This window comes from Poecilia latipinna, unplaced genomic scaffold (genome assembly GCF_001443285.1).
Source record: "Poecilia latipinna isolate Pla-1442-1.1 unplaced genomic scaffold, P_latipinna-1.0 Scaffold1591, whole genome shotgun sequence".
Classification (NCBI taxonomy): domain Eukaryota; kingdom Metazoa; phylum Chordata; class Actinopteri; order Cyprinodontiformes; family Poeciliidae; genus Poecilia; species Poecilia latipinna.
Window position 1 is genome coordinate 12692 of NW_015114207.1, and position 18929 is coordinate 31620.

General features: G+C 40.2%; 1 protein-coding gene across 1 annotated transcript in view; it reads right to left on the bottom strand.

Annotated features, from left to right (window-relative positions):
• Positions 1-84: 84 nt before the first annotated feature.
• Positions 85-18929, bottom strand: part of fam171a1 (family with sequence similarity 171 member A1) — a 28139-nt gene continuing 9294 nt past the window's right edge. Inside the window, exons 2-9 of the mRNA XM_015059004.1 lie at positions 17760-17987; positions 17042-17134; positions 12451-12609; positions 11667-11843; positions 6589-6705; positions 6379-6493; positions 5623-5740; positions 85-3936 (exon numbers count right to left, since the gene is read on the bottom strand). Of these exons, the coding sequence (XP_014914490.1) occupies positions 2401-3936; positions 5623-5740; positions 6379-6493; positions 6589-6705; positions 11667-11843; positions 12451-12609; positions 17042-17134; positions 17760-17987 (2543 nt within the window). The 3' untranslated portion in view covers positions 85-2400. The remainder of the gene's footprint in view (positions 3937-5622; positions 5741-6378; positions 6494-6588; positions 6706-11666; positions 11844-12450; positions 12610-17041; positions 17135-17759; positions 17988-18929) is intronic.

The following is an 18929-nucleotide window of genomic DNA, read 5'->3' on the forward strand; positions in this document are numbered from 1 at the left end:
TCTCATTTCACCAAACGCTTTCATCCATGTTTGCTGTATCCCCTACATGGCTTGTGGTAAACCGTAAATAACTTACGCCACAAATAATTCCAGCTTGGTTGTTTATTCAGAATAACAGGCTTAAAATATAATGCAACCAATCGATTTACACCCTCAGTATTCTGTATTGCTGCTCCACCTGGAACTGGAGGTCGTTGTGGGACACTGTGAAAAAAACCCTCATTCATTACACCAACTCACAAATGATTTCGACAGAGCAGAGGTAAGAACACAACTATAGACACTCCATAACATGATTACTATGGATGCACAAATCTTGGTTGGATTGATGATTTTATAGTCAGACTCAGAAGCATCACAAATGGACACTACCATGTTTTCAAATAATAATAATAAAAAAAAAACACACTGAAATAAACATTCATTCTCCAAAAACCAAAGGACAGGGTAGCTTCACGTACAATCACACTTAGCTTCATCTTTCCTGAAAAACCTACTTACTCTCAGGGAATGCCTTGCTGATTACTGTAAAGGCTTTGAGGATTGCAGCAGCTGGTAGACATTTTCTGAAATGTCTGCAGTGTAGCTGTAGTAATATCTGCGTGCTGAGGAAAGCACAATGCATGCTTCCCTTCACAAGGCAAAGAGAGAGGGCTGAGGTAGAGGAGGAAAGCTAAAGGCAAAGCAAAGGTACAAATAAATAAAGTTGCAGAATCAGGTTGTTCAAAGGCACTTGGATTATGTGTGTAAGGAGAAAAAAAAAGCTAAAACGCAGCAGTTAGTTGGCAAAATATTACACAGCATTTGTTTCAGCTCCAACAATAAGCCAGGTAAGAAGAAAAAGCCCTTAATATGTTACAAGAAAGAAAAAAACTGCCCATTTTCAGGTAAAATACTTCATGTTGGCATTTTAAAATCATAGAGGTTAACGTTTACAAAAAAAAAAAAGCATCTGAAGCAGACGTATAAAAGTGATGCATAGCCTCAAAAATAAAAATATGCAACTCAGTGGTTCAGCAAATATAAAACAACCTTCATAAGATCAACTTCACAATTACAAAGAGTGAAACTATGTGTTTTGTAGTGGTGATTTACCGTTACCAGCAAACTGGCGTCACATTATCTGATTCGGCCAAGGAGCATGTAGTCATTAATTTGATCAGACCTAAACGTGACGTGAATAACCATCATACTGAAAACCAGTTAAAGTACAGGGTTCACATGTTTATATTGAGGCTGATGCTGCAGTAGGACTCAAAGCAGAGTCTACAGATTCCTATTAAACTGTACAGTTACATGTCCTGTAGTGCACATGTGCTCCAAATCCATTAACACCAGTCACCGTGGTTTAACTGGGGGTTTACTCTCACTTTTAATAGGTACTTCCTGGGATTTTGCCAATATGGCTCAAGAAAAAACGGCTGCTACGGTCAAGTCATCAATTATTTCCACCACAGTCCATTTACACCTACAAGGCTCCATATATATAAAAAAAGGCATATATTTGTTGTGCATAAAATCTCCCAATATCTTGGCTCCAAAGCCTGTTTGTCAGCCGCTCAGTGGTCGTCTGGTGGATGTTCCTGGAGGGACCTGAATTGTTCAGTTCTGGACTTAGAAGAGATCCCAGTGCGGAAATGTGTTTTCAGTGCTTTCATAAGAGCAAAAGCTTTGAATTTAAAAGCATTTATCCTTCATGGTGTTGAAGCAGTCGAGGAGCACTGGCAGTGGGGAGGTTTACATTTTTGTGTGTTGATAAAACAGTTTCATCTTTGTTTTCTTGCATTTTTTATCCTCTTCTGGGTGATTGCATATAGATTCTCTGTGTAAAACCATCGTAGTGTAAAATTCAAAGAAATCACAAGTTCATCTTCAAAATCCATCATGTTTTTAGTGTGAAACCCTCCCTTTGATGTGCTTCTGAACATTAAACACAGATTAATAAACTAGAATATCATTAAGTCACTAAACTGAGTGACATATTTCAAGTATTTGTTTGAGAATTTGATTGATAATGGCTTACAGTAAACAAAAACCACAAATTCAGCTTCTCAGACCAGTAAAAAGTAATGTTTAATAATAAAATGTAATAGTATGGCTCATAATATATTGGGGGCAGCTAAATTGTTCCTATAATCATCAAAATTAGTAGAAATAAACACTTTAAATATAAAACTGTGTGAATAATGAATCTCTACAAGTATTAAACGATATTCTAATTTATTGAGATGCACCTGCAAAGTGAATTTTAAAGCTGGGTTGTTACACTGACGTCACTTTGCATAAAGATTTGGACACAGAGAAACTTCCAGAAATGATTTTAGTAAATTATGGCTTGTGATTATATAATGAGGACCGACTAAAAAAATGTAAACCTCTCCTTTAACCAGCCTCTGCGACTCATTTAAGGTTGAAGGCCAGCAGGGGGCGCTCCTCCCTTCTCTGCCAGGGGCTTTTCTTCTCCTCTCCATCCTCATGTGCTGCATCATCATCTGGGGAGACAGACAGCAGCACGTGATCAGTCCTGAAAGTCATTTCCTCCGGCGTGGGCAGAGGAGTAGGAGACGCAGGAGACGCCGGGGAAACCGAGGGTGGTTCCTCTAGTATTTGGACATCCTCGGCTGTTTTCCCCTCCACAAGCCCTGATAACTGTTTCTCTCCCTTACGCTCAGCTTTGTCTGACAGGATTTTCCCGCCGTCAGCCTCTGGGCTGCTTTTCTCCTCAACGCCGCCTCCCCCCTCCAGATCATCCACGTACACCAGCCGGGTGTAAGCTGTGGCAGTCTTTCTCTCGGAAGCCTTCTCTTCCCGCTCTGCGTCTCCCCCCCTGCGCCCCGCTCTGGGCTCATTCAGGTCCACCCCAGAGTCCAGACTGGCGTCGTTGCCGTGCCTACCACCGCTGTCATAATCTTGCTGATCTCCTGAGCTCTGTGAACTGTTTTGACAGCCCGCCCGCTGGAGGTCAATGTACGAGTGGCGGATGTGAGCGTTGGAGCGTCCGTCCAGAGACACAAACCAAGCCCGGGGGTGAGGCAGAGGTTTTCCTCCTCTCAGCTCCATTAGAGTCTTTTCAGCCAACAAGGTATCCTCTTTGTTTATTTCAACAAGAGCCGTTTCCCCAAGAGCAGTAGGGATAGACAGAGACTCCGACAGGCCGAGAGCCTCCGCCTCGCCCTGCTTGTTGGGATCTGGGGTGCTGTCGGACGGGCTGGGCCCCAGGGGCTGCTGGGAATGAGAGGCGTTGAGCTCAGCCTGGATGGTCTCCAAGTCACTTTGCTGGTCGGTCTGCAGCAGGAGGGCCTGACCAGACAGCGGGTGTTCACCTGGGAGGCGCATGTAATGTGCGGGGATCACCAGTGTGGGGCGCACTCTGGAGTAGCTCTCTCCCGCACTCAGTAGGTCCACCGAGCCGCAGCAGAGCAGCTGGCCCGGTCGGGAGAGCAACTGAGGGTTGGGGCGCTCCAGGTGGTCTACAGAACGGGACAGGAGGTGGTCGGGCGCCCTGCACTCCCCTCCTTCCCCCCTGCAGGGGGAGTGAGGTGGAGAAGACGGAGAGATGCAGTCAATAATGCCAACGCTGGTCAGCTGGGTAGCAGACACCTGGCCGTGATTGGACGACGAGAGCGCATCTGAAATCTGGTTGCTGGACGAGCAGACGGAGGTGTACGACTGACGGTAGCCCCTCTCTGTCCCGCAAGACAGGGCCGCCTTCAGCTGGAAAGTCTCTGCAGACTGCCGGTAGTCCCTGCTGCGAGGCGTCAGGTTGCCGAGGGACGAGCCGTGGTGGCTGTTGTTGCCGAGAGAGCAGCGGCTGTGTTTGCTGAGGTGGATCAGACTCTGCTGACGCCGAGTGTCTTGGGGCTCGTACGAAGAAGGCTTCAACATTGGCGTGGTCATGTCAGGCTCGGTTGCTGTGGAAACGAGCTCCAGCTGCACCTAAGCAAAATAACATTTGGTCATATAAATTGTATTAGACTCATTCAGGGTTGAGTACAGATATGAAGCAGCGGTCTAAGAAAATAAGATGCGGTTTCTTTAGCAGAACCATTGGATACAACTTTTTAGTTCAAGGATCTTAAACATGTTACACTATAACAGACTCGCTTCTTTTAGCCTATTTAGAAAATTATACATTTTATAAGTCAAGGTAAGTTTTCAAACTTTTCCAGCGCAGCACTTTGGAGATGATAACTATACAAATGAACTAAAGAAGACAGTTTCAATTCACTATTATATATTAACACTTTTTTGTTGTCATTAACATTTTGTGATAATATTCTATAGTCAACAGCAGGGATAAAATAAATAAAAATAAAGCAACATTTTATGTTTTTAAACGTCTTTATCTCTAATAAATGTTCTCCCATAGTTTTCTGCCCCTTTACTTTGGCAAATAGTAATAATTTTGGTAATTCTGTTTGGTGTAACTTAACTTCAGACAGTAAGAAAATAAATGTGAATGTGTCTTTATATTATCTTTAAATATCTAGTTTCAACTATAATTGCTCCAAATTTAGGCCTTTAATCAAACATTAGATCGCACTTTGCTACCAAACTGTGCAGCCTGAACCTCAAACATTTTCAAGGATTTTATACAGAATTCAAGCACTTTCCAAACCCATAGTGGTTAAACATAACATGTGTAATCTTTAAAACCAAAGGAGGAACTGGAATGTAAGCTGAATGGCTCAATTGAACCCTAAAACCTGGATGGTTTTCAGTCTGCACAGGTTGTGGTGTTCTAGCTGCACAAGACTTCCCCATTCTGTCGCTCTTGCTCATCTTTGATCCTTCAAACTTAGAGAGGAGGTGTAACGCTGTCAGAGTGAATCCTTTCTGAACAGCCTGCAGGCATTGCTGAGTCTGACTCACTGAGGAGGCTGTCACAGCTGTTGATTTCAATTCCAGATACACTTACTACTTTACTCTCCACAATCTAAATCTGGGGACAGACTACATGACTTTCTCAGTCTTCACAGATTTTGGAAAGTCATGAAGTTCAGACTGGAAGTTCAGCAAATTATTGTTTAAAGAAAGCATTTTTATCTTTCTGTTTATATAGTATTTTAAATGTTGGCTTTATGTTAATAACCTTTCACTATTTAGGTTAAAGAGGTGAAAATTATTTATATAGCATGTTTCCAAAAGCACAGACTACACAAAGTCCTCTACAAGGAAAAAAACAACCAAAATACTAAAAGGCATCAAAAGGTAAAGGAATCAAATCAAAGAGTTTAAAAAGTCTTAAATATCTGAATGTCTCTCTTTTTTCATTTTTACCACTATGTTTATAATCGATTAGTTTATTATGTCTACTATCTTGCATTTATGATCATGTCATACATTCTCTCAAATATTTTAAGACATATTAATACGAGTATATAAAAATCAAATCATTGCTGTTGTAGTGGCTCTATTTTATTGGCTTTTTATTGGTGATCAGTTCACACTAACTGACTGCGACAAGATTCAACCTTAAAAAACACCCGAACTTGTGCTGCTGACAGGAACTACTGCAAACCTTTACTGACTTGGAGTTGGTGGTAACATTTAGCCAAAAACCTTTGACATGTAAAAAGCAGAAGAGTTCCCTTTATAAAATGAATAATTGAGTAGACAGACCTCATTGCTGATGAGGTTCATGTGGGACATGGAGGTTGCTTGATCCTTCTTCGTGCTGTCAAGACCAGCTGACAGAGTGAACTTGCGATGAGACCCGCGAGGCTTCAAACAGCGGCGTCTGTTCAGACACAGCGGAGCGCATGAGTTAGTCTTCCAACTCATGTTGTTTCTATATATTGTTGCACATAGAAACAACAACAAAACAAATCATTTTTCCCCACCATTAATACTGAGCAACCCCAATTTCTATAGTTGACCTGTAAACCCAGATGCTTACATTATTTGGCTAAGAGTCCAAAACAACGTAAATTTTATTTGTAACGCTACTAGAGTAGAAAATACAGTAAGCTAGGCCACTTTAAATTAATGTTCTTTACTGTCAAGGGGAGCTACTTTAGTGAAAGAGTTGCATCCTTAGTGTACAAAGGAGCGTTATCGCAGATCCTTCCTCTAATTCTTTTCATTTAAGTATGTCATTTCTAATTACCACACAGTATTTTTCAAATCATGCTTTAAATTTCCCCTTACTGTACAGTTTCTTATTCTTATTTGTTTGTTTTTGTATTTTTATTTTTGCGTGAATCTGCATTTTCTCAACCAGGATTTCCAATTGTAATCCCTAATAGCTTCGCATTAGGTCTGATCAAGGTATTTTTAAATGATTGGCTTTAAGGGTCCTTGACTAAGACAAAAAAAAAACAACCTCTTGTGAATCAGAAAGACATATTGCTGTAAAAAGTTAATTACTATACATACCGGCAGTAGTATAAGAGCAGGCCCAGCAGGGACAGCAGAATAAAAGCCATGCCTCCCAGTATGGCCAACAGGAACATGGTATGGTAAGCGCTGATGTCCCTTGCCACTATTGGACCTGCAAAAAATTAACTTTATTGACTAAGAAGACAAAGAAACAGCTCATAAAAAAGAGCAAATAAACTTTACTTATAATTTTGTCTAATTTCTTACCCGAGTTCAGAGGAGACATGGCTGCCACCCAATACCCGAGCTGGGGAGCGAGGTAGGTCAGAGTAAGCTGGTTCCCCACCTTCTGTACCTGACCCGAACTGCTCTTGATCCAGGCACCTAAACAGACAAAACCACATTGATTAAAATATAACTTGGCCAAAAGTTACAGTGTCAAAAAGAACTTCAGAAGAAAGTGACAAAGTGAAAACTGGATGATCCAGTCTAAATTCCCATCTGACTCTCCCACATTAGGTAAGGACAATGGAGCATTATTGTAATCTTGTGCAAGAATTATCATCAATCCAACATAAGAAGTGGTAATGTATACAGCAGTTAGCGCTCCACAATTTTCAACTTTGCATCAGTAGTTTTAAATGGAGAGAATGATTCAACTTTAAATAAGAACATATCGGTCTTGTAAACAAAAAAAATCCCCAATTTGTCGTCTTATATCTTTTCCCCCTGCCCTCATTTTCTCTTGTTCTTTCACAATATGGCGACATGTAAAGAAAAGGTAATATGCTGATTACTAATACTTGGTTAGTTTGTTGTGTAACACAGAACAGGACTGGATGCTAACCTGAAAAAGACCAAATTTGGTCACTACACCTTGGTCAATATTAGTTTTCTTTGAATAGTGATGTAAAATAAAAACAACAATCCATAAAGTGACTTTGATAAGAAGCCTGATGTACTATTTAAAAACACACAAAAAAAAAAAAAAACATAATACCCGAGGCATCACAGCTGTTCTCTTAGAGTAGCTAAGTTAAACTACAACAAGCATTTTATTTGCACAGTTTAAGGATATTTGACTAAAAGCTGGAAAAGTTAAACTTTTGAATCGAAAAGGCTGCAATATCCAAGCCCACCACAAGGAGGCAACCTGAAAATACCAACAGAGAGCCACAAAAAAGAAATCACTAAACACAGCAGCAGTTTGAGCAATGTCATTACAATAAAACCACAACAAAGCCAAAGGCACTGATTGATTGGCTTACAGGGAATGTGCACTTAGAGGAAACATTCAATGGAGCCTTTACACTTCTGACCTGATGTGTTTTAGAGACAAATAGACGATATTTACACAAACATAAACAAGAAATATTCAGGAATTTGCACGGACATTTAAAAAAGGGAAACTTAAAAGGGAGGTGGGGGAGTTTTAAAGAGCTAAAAATATAAATACAATAGAGGTCAGAGGGTAAAAAACATGCCAGCCAGAGGAAACAACAGTGGACAGACAGGAGGAATGGAAAGAGAGATAAGAGAAATGAAAGACAGGATGAAAGAAATGAGAGCGGCTGTGTGACTCAGCTCTCCTTTCACTGTGTTCAGGCCTGCTCGGATCCAGTGAGGTCCTGTCTGAACCGTTTCCACCAGGGACTCCTCTCAGAGAGCGGCTGACCCGTTTAATAGGGACATTTAATGACTCTGTTCCCATGCTTCCACACAATGCAACGCAGGAAAAGTAAAATAGTGACTGCTAAAGCTTTGCAAACATTTAGAAAGCGCACAACCCTTTCACTCGTCCATGCAAAGTCAACACAGCCGGCTATAGTTAGTAGCAGGCTCGTCTCAGCGAGCTGCTCCGATTTGCATCCGACTCCCACCTCAAGATGAAGGTGCGTCTGTTTGCAGACCGCAGATGCACACAGAGGCAGCAGGTGAACGCGATCTGTTTGTATATGACATCATTTCGCTCCATGCCAGCTTGACATCCAACAATGCAACAGCTCGTCCGTTATACAAGACAAACAGGTTTTTGTGTGTCGTCCATGTGGATATTTCATAAACAAAACCACTTTCATTGTATCCCGGCTTTTATCAGACCCCAAAAGCACTAAGGGATTTCAATGTTTCCTCATTGTTGGATGGTTATCATGGCTACATAACTCCAAATATGTATTTTAAAACAGCCATGTGTCCAGAGAGGAGACTTATTCAGAAGTGAGGGCTCTGTTGTCACTCAGTTGGTGAGTTGCTAAGGAACGAGGGGTGTAGCCTGGAGAAGGGTCTGGGCTTCTGTTGTGGAAATATACGCCGATACAGGCTGTGTTTCTGTCCTCTTTAGGTTTCCGTCAGAATATCCTCAGTAAGCTCTGGATGTAGATACCTTGAGCACTTTAAAGATTTGTGTCTAAAGCCTTTAAACAGGGTCTGTCAAACCCTGTGATTATTTTCTACAATGTCTGAAGGTATAGCTGGACGATATGGCTGAAAAACCTGTCACAATATAAGCATTTCATATCAGTTGATATCGATAATTATCACTAATTTTATAGTAGGTTTCTGTTTTAAACTAGAGGCGTTACTTTTCCTGTTTTATCCACAGTTTTTATTCCAAGCCGCTGTTTTTTTTATTTTTTAAGTAGTTATGAGGCACGGTGGTTGTTGCTAGGCAACCAAGAGTTACGTTTCGAACCGTGCTTAACTGTGAGAGTTTTTAAAGTTTTTTACAAATTAAAAATTGTAAAAAATTGTGTTCAGGGTGGTGTCCACTGTGCTCCCACCACACACAGCATTTTGCATGTAGGCAAAAAAGTTACACGTGCCGCCATCTGACCAGAACATCTTCTTTGACATGTTTGAAGCATCCTCTAAGAGGTTATGATAGACTATAGACAAGATTTCTTCCAATAATACTTTTCTTTTTGTCAGTTTCGATGGTCAGTCGTGTCTTGGTAGGTTTACCCTTTCCATTCTCAGATGGTGACATGAACAGAGCTGTGTGAGACTTTTAAAGATCAAAACACTGTTTTAAAACCTAAATCTGCTCTAAACTGAACCTCAGCTTTTTCTTTGACTTCTAGTGTTTCACTTTTCTGTCTGTAAAGTGAAAAAAAAAATAAAGGAATGCTATGCCTAATTTGCTTTTAGTTTAAAGTTTTTCCGTAGAAAATCATAATGGCAACAGAAAATATTCTACTACGGCTTACTTTATGTACAAAGACCCTCAATATGGCTGAAACATAAACAGACAACAAACATCTGCTGTCTTTTTCAAATAATAAAAATGTATTAAGCCAAGAAATATAGGGAAACAAACTAAACAAAACAGAAAGGAGTGTTTGTATGCAAACCAAATTCCATGTAAATGCAAATCATGCTTGTTATATTACAAACAAGATCAGACAATGCATTAGTCATTGCAGTAGTAGGAGGATAAATGTCATCCTCTGCTAGCTTCTGCAGCCTATATGTTGACATAAATGTTATGATTTCCTGTTAGTCCACTCAGCTACCACTACCAAACTATTTCAGCTCTAGATAAAACATTAAAGCATATCTTATTTTATTAGAAAAAAAAATGTCCTAAAGACCTTGTTTCTGCACAGGAAGAGCACAAATACGACAAAGACACAGAAGAAGTCAGGAAATGTGAGCCTAATGTGGCTGCAGAGGAATGTTTAATAGCGCAGGCTTGTGTAACTCCACTTATGATCGCTTCATTGTCTTTCAGAGCCAACTGTCCGAGAGGAACTGGGTGTGTCCCACAGTGGGACGTTTGATAAACACAGATTTCTGGAAAAACATCAGAAGGTATGTCGAGGCTTTAAGCGTTCATAAACCAACACTGCAAAATTATTTGCTATTGTGTAGTTTGAGATTTAACAGAACCGGGGGAGATTAAGCATTCATGGCCCAAACTTGTGATGCATAACACTACTTTGATTTGCAGATTAATGTGGAACTGGGTCTGGTCGCTGTATGACTTCATGAATCAAGTTATTCATTACCGACTCTGACCTGAGTGGCTGCACAATAAGAGTATGCACATGGTTTGTAATAATTTGCATACTGTGGTATTTTAGTTAGTGATTTACCTTTAAGTGAAGATTCAAATAGTTACATGAAGCAACCTTGACCTTTGACTTTTTCATCCTCAAAGTGACTCTGCTTACTAGAACATTTAAGCTGAATCCCATTTCACCAAAAGCCCCTCAGTCTTCACCCATTACCTGACATTTTTAAGAGTTAGTGAGTCCCAAATGTCTTTATTTAGCAAAAGGAGGAGTGCTACGGGAAATGGTTTAAAAAGTGACTTTTTGGTACTTGCAAATCACCTGACAACTGTAAATATTTTCTCAGTTAACATGTTTGAATGGCACAGTAATCCCTGTAATGTATAACTTCCAACATTTGATAGCACTGTTTATGGTTTCCCCACTGTTGAACCATAAAGGATATTTCTGTTCTATTCTCTTCATCCCCCCCATCTCAACTTTGTTTGATTTTTCTTAGATTTGTTGTGACTTCATGGAGATTTTAAAGTACAAATAGACTAGCTTGTGTATATAAAGCTGTGAGATGCCATCTCTGCACGTTTAATCTTAGACAAGTCTTTTAGCTTTCAGAAACTTTTTCTGAGTTTGAATTCTTTGAATAAATAACTTGTTTCTGAATCCAAAGAGAAAAGCCTTCAAAGATCCAAACCTGGTGTAAAAAATGAGAGCACCACTGCTGTTTAAGTGACCTCAACTTAAAGAAGGGTTATCCTGTGTCTTCGTCTCTAAGCCAAAGTCACAGTGGAAAAGAGACACTCTCCCTAAACGTCCTGACCGGACACTGAGGTGAATGCTGGCGGACTCGCCTGCGATCTATCGTTTCCTGCTATTCCATTTTTCTCAGTGCTCCCTATTAGAACAGATATAAATAAAAATTTATCTTTTGGTCATAAATCCCTGAATCGGGTAAGCTTTATTGTTTTAATCAGCCTGATTATTACAGAAAAAAAGCTTCAGATCCATCAAACCATAAAGTTAGAAATGGTATGTTTTATAATTACCTATTTGTCTTGGCTGAGCTTGTTTTCTTTTATATTCTTCTGTGATACGCAATCACTGATTAACATTAGTTGTGGCATTTCATACATATTAAAACACAAATCAATTTCAGAGGGTAATTGTTAAAAACTCAATAGAGAAGGGCAAAATAAATAAACCTGAAAAGCCTCGAAACTTTTTGATTTTGACAACTCGTGAAATTAGTTATGCAGATGAAATTCAAAAACATATTTAATGACTTAACGTCACATATTTCTCTCTACTCAGTGTTTGAAACTCATTCCTACTTACCTAAACGAGGGTCAAATCTCCAAGCAGGGATGTGATCATTTTCCCTCAAGTTGCTGTCTGCCGGCAGAGGAACGGAGAACGTGATTGGTCCGTTCACCTGCAGCTCCGCTCCATCGCTGGCCAATAGGTGTACAGAGATGGCTGCTACTGGAGTCAGCTCAAACTTCTTCTCTGTGCCTGCGAGAGCGCAAGTGAGAGAGCGTAAGAGAGAAAAATGCAGCAAAAAGGAAAGTAAGCGAGAGGAAGGTAACAGTGCAGGAGGAGGGGTGGAGACAGGAGCAAACAGAGGGGTTGTTACAAAGAAAAACAAACAACTTAGATAAAGGAGAGTCATTGAACCGGACAGGAAAGAAAGCAAGGGAAAACAGGAAAGAAGGAAACGGAGTGGAAAAAAAAAACCTGGATACAAAAAGTTGTTGAGTGTCACAAAACAAAAAAGCATGCCAGCAGGAAACATATCTGATATCTGGAGAGTTGGTCAAGTTTAAGGAGAAATGGGGACATACAAAATTATTATAACACATATCAAGACGTGGATAAGATTCCCTGAAAGCATGCAGCCATGGGGCTTGTGTTAGAACAGAGAGCACACAAAGGGCTTATTGTGTTTCAGTAGATGAGACAGAAAGGCCTCCAGAGGTAGTGGCTCTACTTCTCCTGACTCACTCGACTCCCTCACTGCAGCTTTACATTCCTCTCAGCTGTGACTTGTTAAAAAAAACAAAACAAAAACCCCCCCGCCCCTTTACCTACTTTGTGCTGGAGCCGTTAGCCTGACCCTCACCTGTGCTGTTGCTGCCCAGAACCTGCAGGTGGGGAAAGTGTTGGATGCGTGACGGCGAGCTTGCCACAGTAAGCAGAGCAGTCAGGTTGGCGAAGGACGTGTCGGCAGGAAGACTGAGAGCTCTGCGCAGGAAATGGATGCTGGGCTGGCCTCTTAATCCTTAGAGAATAGCAGACGGGTCACAGAACTATTTATTCAAATCAAATAAGGCAAATACTTTAAAGCATGCAAAAACACTGATGGTTGAGACCAAGACACTTCCCAAAACCATAATAATGGTTTCAATTAGTTGTTTTCCTGCTAACATTAACAACGTGAACTAAATTTGGTGGCTGGATTCTGATGGTTTCCAGTCTAATCAGAAGTTAAAAATGCGTCATGTTCCAGGCAGTAGAAACACCACATTACTCGCTACCAAACACTCTTCAGTGTGGACACCGTTACTGAAGGAGAAGTGTTTTATCAGTAAGGACAATAGGAAGAATGCGATGATTACAGCTATGAGTCAGTTGTTTTTTTTTTGTTTGTTTTGTATTTATAAACCCCTGATTCACAGCAACAGCTAAACAATGTTATCATCAGTTCAGGGTTGTTTGCATTCGCTGATTAGAAGAAAGATTAGATTTTTAGGCTACAATCAACTGTAAAATCAGCTGATTCCAGTTGCCAGCAGCAGCTCTCCTCCCTTAGACATCTAATGTTATTCTGTTGTGGACATATTCTACACAAATTTACCATAAAACTAAAAGAAATGGCTAAAATTACTCTAACCCTTTTAATTTAGCTTCCTGCTTCACCATGTCTCTTGGAAGCCAAAGAATGTGCAATTCAAAACCGTAACATTAGCATATTTTCATTTGCAAAAATCATTTTGAGATGTTTTGCAGGATTTGCTTTATTGTGTATACAGTTCATGTTAACCTGAATGACTAATATTCAATTCTTCTTTTGCACTTTGACAACTCCTCAGGACATAACTTTATTTGTATTAAATGTGCTACTTCAAAAAGATTCTCGGAAATGTTATTTGCACTTTAAACGGCAACAATGTTAGAATCCTGTCTTTTTTTTTTTTTTTTGAAGGTTATGTGCAGCAATTTCGACCTTTTTGTAAGACTATAATAAGGCAAAAATAAAGCCTAAAAAAATCTCACAACTTTGACCACAGTAATTACAGGCCTCAACAACAACAACATGGCAACATTCTGGAGGGACTGACCACAGATGAGCTAAAGGGCCAAATCTCGTTTGAAGCTACAAAAAGAAAAGAAAAGAAAAATAAGCTTTACGATTGAGGTTTTGAGGATTTCAACTGATGGAGAAATAACCCCCCCCCCTCTAATCCCTCCTGGAACAGCCGTAGAGGAAGACATGTGCAGGAAGTAGAAGATCAGGGGGTTTTCAACATATTTCTGCAGAACGCGTTAGATTTTCCATCTGATTAGCAAAAAGCTTGCTTTTCAAGTTCTGGGCCAGTAATGAGTTTTTGCCCACGGAGACAGACTAGCTCACAGATTTGTGCTTCCTTGGTTTACGGTCCAGATGTGCCCACTGTGCATTTATAAACAACACCTGGGACATGGTCCGCCATCCAAAGCAATACCAGAAGACGCAGGAACTGCAAAAGCCATTTTTGCCACATGCTGTAGAAAGTTGATGATGCTGCAAGTCACTCTTGAAATAGCTAAACCAGCTACAACTCTCCTTACTTTTCTTAAAGAGGTTAGATTGTTTGTTGCTTTTTCTTAAATTAAAGCAATGAACTGATTTCACAAATTATTCTCATGAACACAGGTATCTTATCTGCAAGTCCTCCAGCTTAAAAAAAAACAAAAAAAAAAACAACATTTGCTGAACCAACTTCTGCACCCAATAAGACATTCACAACCCAGCTATAATAATATTTGCTGAAAAGAACGGTGCACTTTAAGACCGAAACCCAGACACTAACAAAATGCTTGTATGCTGGCAGCAATGAAAGCAGCTCTAAAGTTTAGCTGAGTGTGTCCTTTTACGGATTAAGACTGAGCAGTATTATGAATAGAGGAGAGTAAGAAAGCAAAAAACACAGTGTACATTTTCAATAATAGTCAATAGCAAAAAAAAAAAAAAATACTTTGAGACTGTATTACTTTGCAGATTTTCAAAGAAAATCCAAAATTGGAGTAAAGAAAGTAAAGGGAAATTTAGTCACTCAATTTGTTTCTGTGTAGATGTCAAAACCCAAAAACACAGCAATAAATACCTGCATTTTTTCTCACCAATGTTTGTTTCCGCATGTTTTACAAAGCATTTTTACTTTTCCCATCCTTGCCTAATGCATTTTTATAAATTCAGTCATCAATCAGGCTTAATGGAAGTAACTGGGGATCGATGCCGTAAAGATAATGCACAGGTCGACCTTTTCTCTCTCAACCATTCTGACGCCTACTTCTGACATTTCCCTGCAAAATAAAAGCAGCCCCTATTTAATTTCTCACATTTGTTGCCTTTTATGTACTTATCCCACGCTTATCCATACGTTGCATATTTAATAAAATTAAAAAAAAAAATAGAGCGCATGTAGCCAGACTAAGGTGATGTCATTGTGGCCTGTGTTGAGAGCACATTCCTGAGCAGTGAGGCAGGCCCAGCAGCCTGTGAGTGCTCCCGGCTCCACTCTTTTTCTGGTGCTGTGTGATTTTTTTTTAACCTCCAGAATGAAGTCCACTTTCATGTTCCTTTCTAAAACTTGTTCTGAACATTCAAGTTTTAATGTTGTTTCCTTTTTGTGAGGCTGTTTTTTTTTTTTTTTTTTTTTCAAAAAGAAGCAATCCCTTCACTGATCTGTGTGTTCCCTTCTTCAATTTTCCTTTTTCCCTCCACTTTTTCTCATCTCATCTGTTCCTCCTTCTGTTGGACACTCTCTGCCCATCCCCCTTTCCAGCATTTAACCCCCATCCTCCCAAACTGCTCCACCCAGCACCCCATAACCCAGAACACTGTATTCTTCCTCTCCCCTTTTATTATGTTTATTTGGTGCCACACGCCAAGGTTTATTATCCCCAAGGTGCTCCTGCAGCAACACAAAACGCGGTGAAACAAAGTGTTGGAAACTGCGCTCCGGCACGTGCTCGGCCTCATGCTTTCAGGAGGTTTTCACATTAATGGAGTCTGCTGATTATTTTTTTCTTACTCTTTGTCAGACACAAAAAGAATGAATTACACCCCCGCTGGTCACAAACACACAAAAGAGCCAGCAAACAAAGAAAGTGAATTAATTCACATGACGAAGACAGCCTTGTCTAATGTAATTTGTCCTGAACAAAAAAAGCTAAATTACAAAGACACAATTGTGAATCATTTTCCGCAAATTGGATTTCTACTTCTACTGTCATTCAATCTACACAAATGACTTAACGTTTTCTATTGAAAGCCATTTTCTGTATTCATGCTTTCACGTTTAATCTGCTGAAATTCTAAAATTGACCATCAGTAAAAATGTTCAATGTTATTTATCGGACTTCTGATGGCCACAAAGGATGTTTTTTTTTGGCAGAGTTTGCACTGCTATTTTATGACAGTCTAAAGTGTGCAATGAATAAAAGGGGAGAGTGAGGCTCAAAATACCACAATTTGCTGGACTACCAAAGGCCTGGGTGCAGATTAAGTTTAAGGGCCTTTTTCATGAAATTGCCTGCAGTTTAACTGCAGGATGAGCCCCTCTTCAAGCTGCCTCTGCTAGGTCATAAATCGACCACTCCGGCTCCAGCTGGCCACATTTAACAATGATGTGTGCAAACAAAATTATGCCAGCTTGCAGAACCAGCTGATAACAGCAGATCTGTTGCTGCTGCAGCTCGCCACATCGAACCACATCTAACTCAGTGGCTCAAAGTCGCACCAGCCGGTCATTTTCTTATGGAAAGTGATGCAGCGTAAAAAAAAAGGGAAAGAAAGAAATTCTACAAATTTTTAGACTTATTTTCAATTAAATACATTATGCTCTTGTTTAAACTAATTTATGTTTGGCGGAGGATGTTTCACATTGAATGGAAACAGACTGTCTTCTCTATAAATCATTATCTAAGGCAAACGTGGCTGCTGTATGACAGCAGTTTTCACTTTGACAAATCTATCATACTTCATAACAGGCAGAGGTTGAAAGGTCAAACAGCCTTCCTGCCCTCTGATTGTTCCTCTGCTGATTTGTCTAAATATACTCAAGAATGGACATCCTGTGGCAGCCATTTGGTGCAAAAGTACCAAGTGGCAAAGGGGTGAAATAACCAGCAGATAAAACAACAAACATGGATTCCTTCTGGGCAGCGTTTTACATTCTTACTCCGAATCTTCTCTCAGTAACAGCTTCCACACCAAGAGGTTTGGCTGTCTGGTAGCAAACAGGCATGGTGACTGAAAAGATCAGATGCAGTTTCTGGCCAGCTGGTCAATCTGAAAATGGACCAATTTTGGTGAACAACCAAATTCTGGGAGGATCTCTAAAACCTGAGTGTGAGGATTTCTGACAGCATTTTCAGGACTACAAACATGTGTAACACGCCTTTATCAGCTGTAGGAAAGTTAAATCCACCTAAAAGCTCTTATGTACCTTGAAGACTTGACTTAATCTCCACAACATCTTCATACACCATCAGGGTAGCGGCTCTTTCTGGAAGCAGATCCAGACTGATGGAGGAGAACACTAGAAAAAGAAACAAACCACACGGTAAGCACATCGCTCAAATTCACTACCTGATTAACATTCAGTCAACTACCTGAGCAATATACTGATCGTTCAGACATTACAAGTCATTAATGTTGCGTTCTACATATTTAATAGCCCAACTTTCATCCTGTGTGCAGCGCAGGACTGAAACCTGACCCAGCAAACTGTAGCTCTTTCCTCTTCCTTCCTTTCACTCCTTCATTGTTCAGAGCTGGTAAGCGTGATAATCCAATTGGCTGCCGTTCTGTTGCCTCATAATAACCTTCCCCAAATAAACCCCCCTGCAGCCACAAACACATGCACACACACACACACACACACACACAATACTACAGGCTCTTGGGATGCATTTTGATGGCGTGTGTGTGCGTTACTGAAAAGGAGGCTTAGGAAGACCACATGCTGGGTTTTGGCATCTAATATAATAAATTAGTAATGGAGCACCCCACTCATCATAAGCTCACACACCTGACACACACATGCGGTGTCTATTTTATACACAATCTGGCGGAAGGAACTATACAGATAGTAGAAACATTCTCATTGGAAAACGTTCATCGTTTTCAGTGCTTTTGTTTTATAATATCTCACACAGACCTACCCGGCAATTTGGAGGGAGTCCAGGGAACAGAGTTTGGCACGTATCCCTGTCTGGTTGCGGTGACAACGAGCGGCGTCCCAAGGCGGTAAGGGAAGCGCAAATACGTGTTGCCATCAGCTGACGAGGTTTCTGTGGCTACAGAAGTGTGATTGGCGAAGAGCTGTATGGTTGCTCCGAGCAAGGGCTGCTGAGTGCTGGCGTCACTCAGATGAACCTTCAGAGTCACTTCTGTGGACGCAACAACAAACAGTCCAGTCAGAGCGCAGCATCTACAGTCTAAATCACAGTGAAAATTGAGTGATATATGGGTGACAAACATAGAGGTGTTATAATTACAGTCATCTAAAATACCATCGTCTCATTATCTGGGCTTAGTTTCTGTGCCAGACGTTTGGCCTCTAATCCACATCCCAGAAAATGAGAGCCGTCTGACCATTTTCTGGGCCTGAGCCAATGGCACTTCCCCTCCAACACAATGGACCATTTCCCTCTGTCAAAGAAGCCTTGGAGCAGATGGAAAAACAGCTGCCTTTATAAACAACTCTAATGGAAGTATGGAATAAAACTTGCTACATCACCATAGCGGTACCAGTAATATGAGTATATAAATAGATATTTCTCTACACTCTGCCGAACAGCAATGCAACACGGAGGGCTGATTGCCTCGCATGTGGCTCCCCTGGAGTGTCGTAAAAGAGTCAAGCTGATTTAGATGTTTAACTGGTTAGTCAGAGCATAAAAACTGTTTGCGACTGCTTTTGATTAGCACTAACAGATCAATATTCCAGCTTTCCAACTTTTGAGTATTGTGTAAACAGAGTGAATAATTTCACTTTTTGGATGACTGCGTGTTTGTTGACTGCTAACAAATTTAGCAAACCATTCTTGACCGTCGGCCGGGAATCTAAACAACTGGAGGGCAAAAAAATAAAAGTACTAAATTATTTTGACTTCCCTTTAAGAACTTAATAAACTGTTGCTCCTTGTTTTTAAATAGTAATAAACAAAAAAAAAAGAAGATGCAGGATGGAAGCATTACAAAAAAAAAAAATATTAAAAATGTATTAATTTCTAGATGCCCATAGTAATATACTATCACTTTTATTGGTGTTTTCTACTTTAAAAGATTATCCGTCAATAAAGAGTCACTTCATTTTTTCATCACCACAT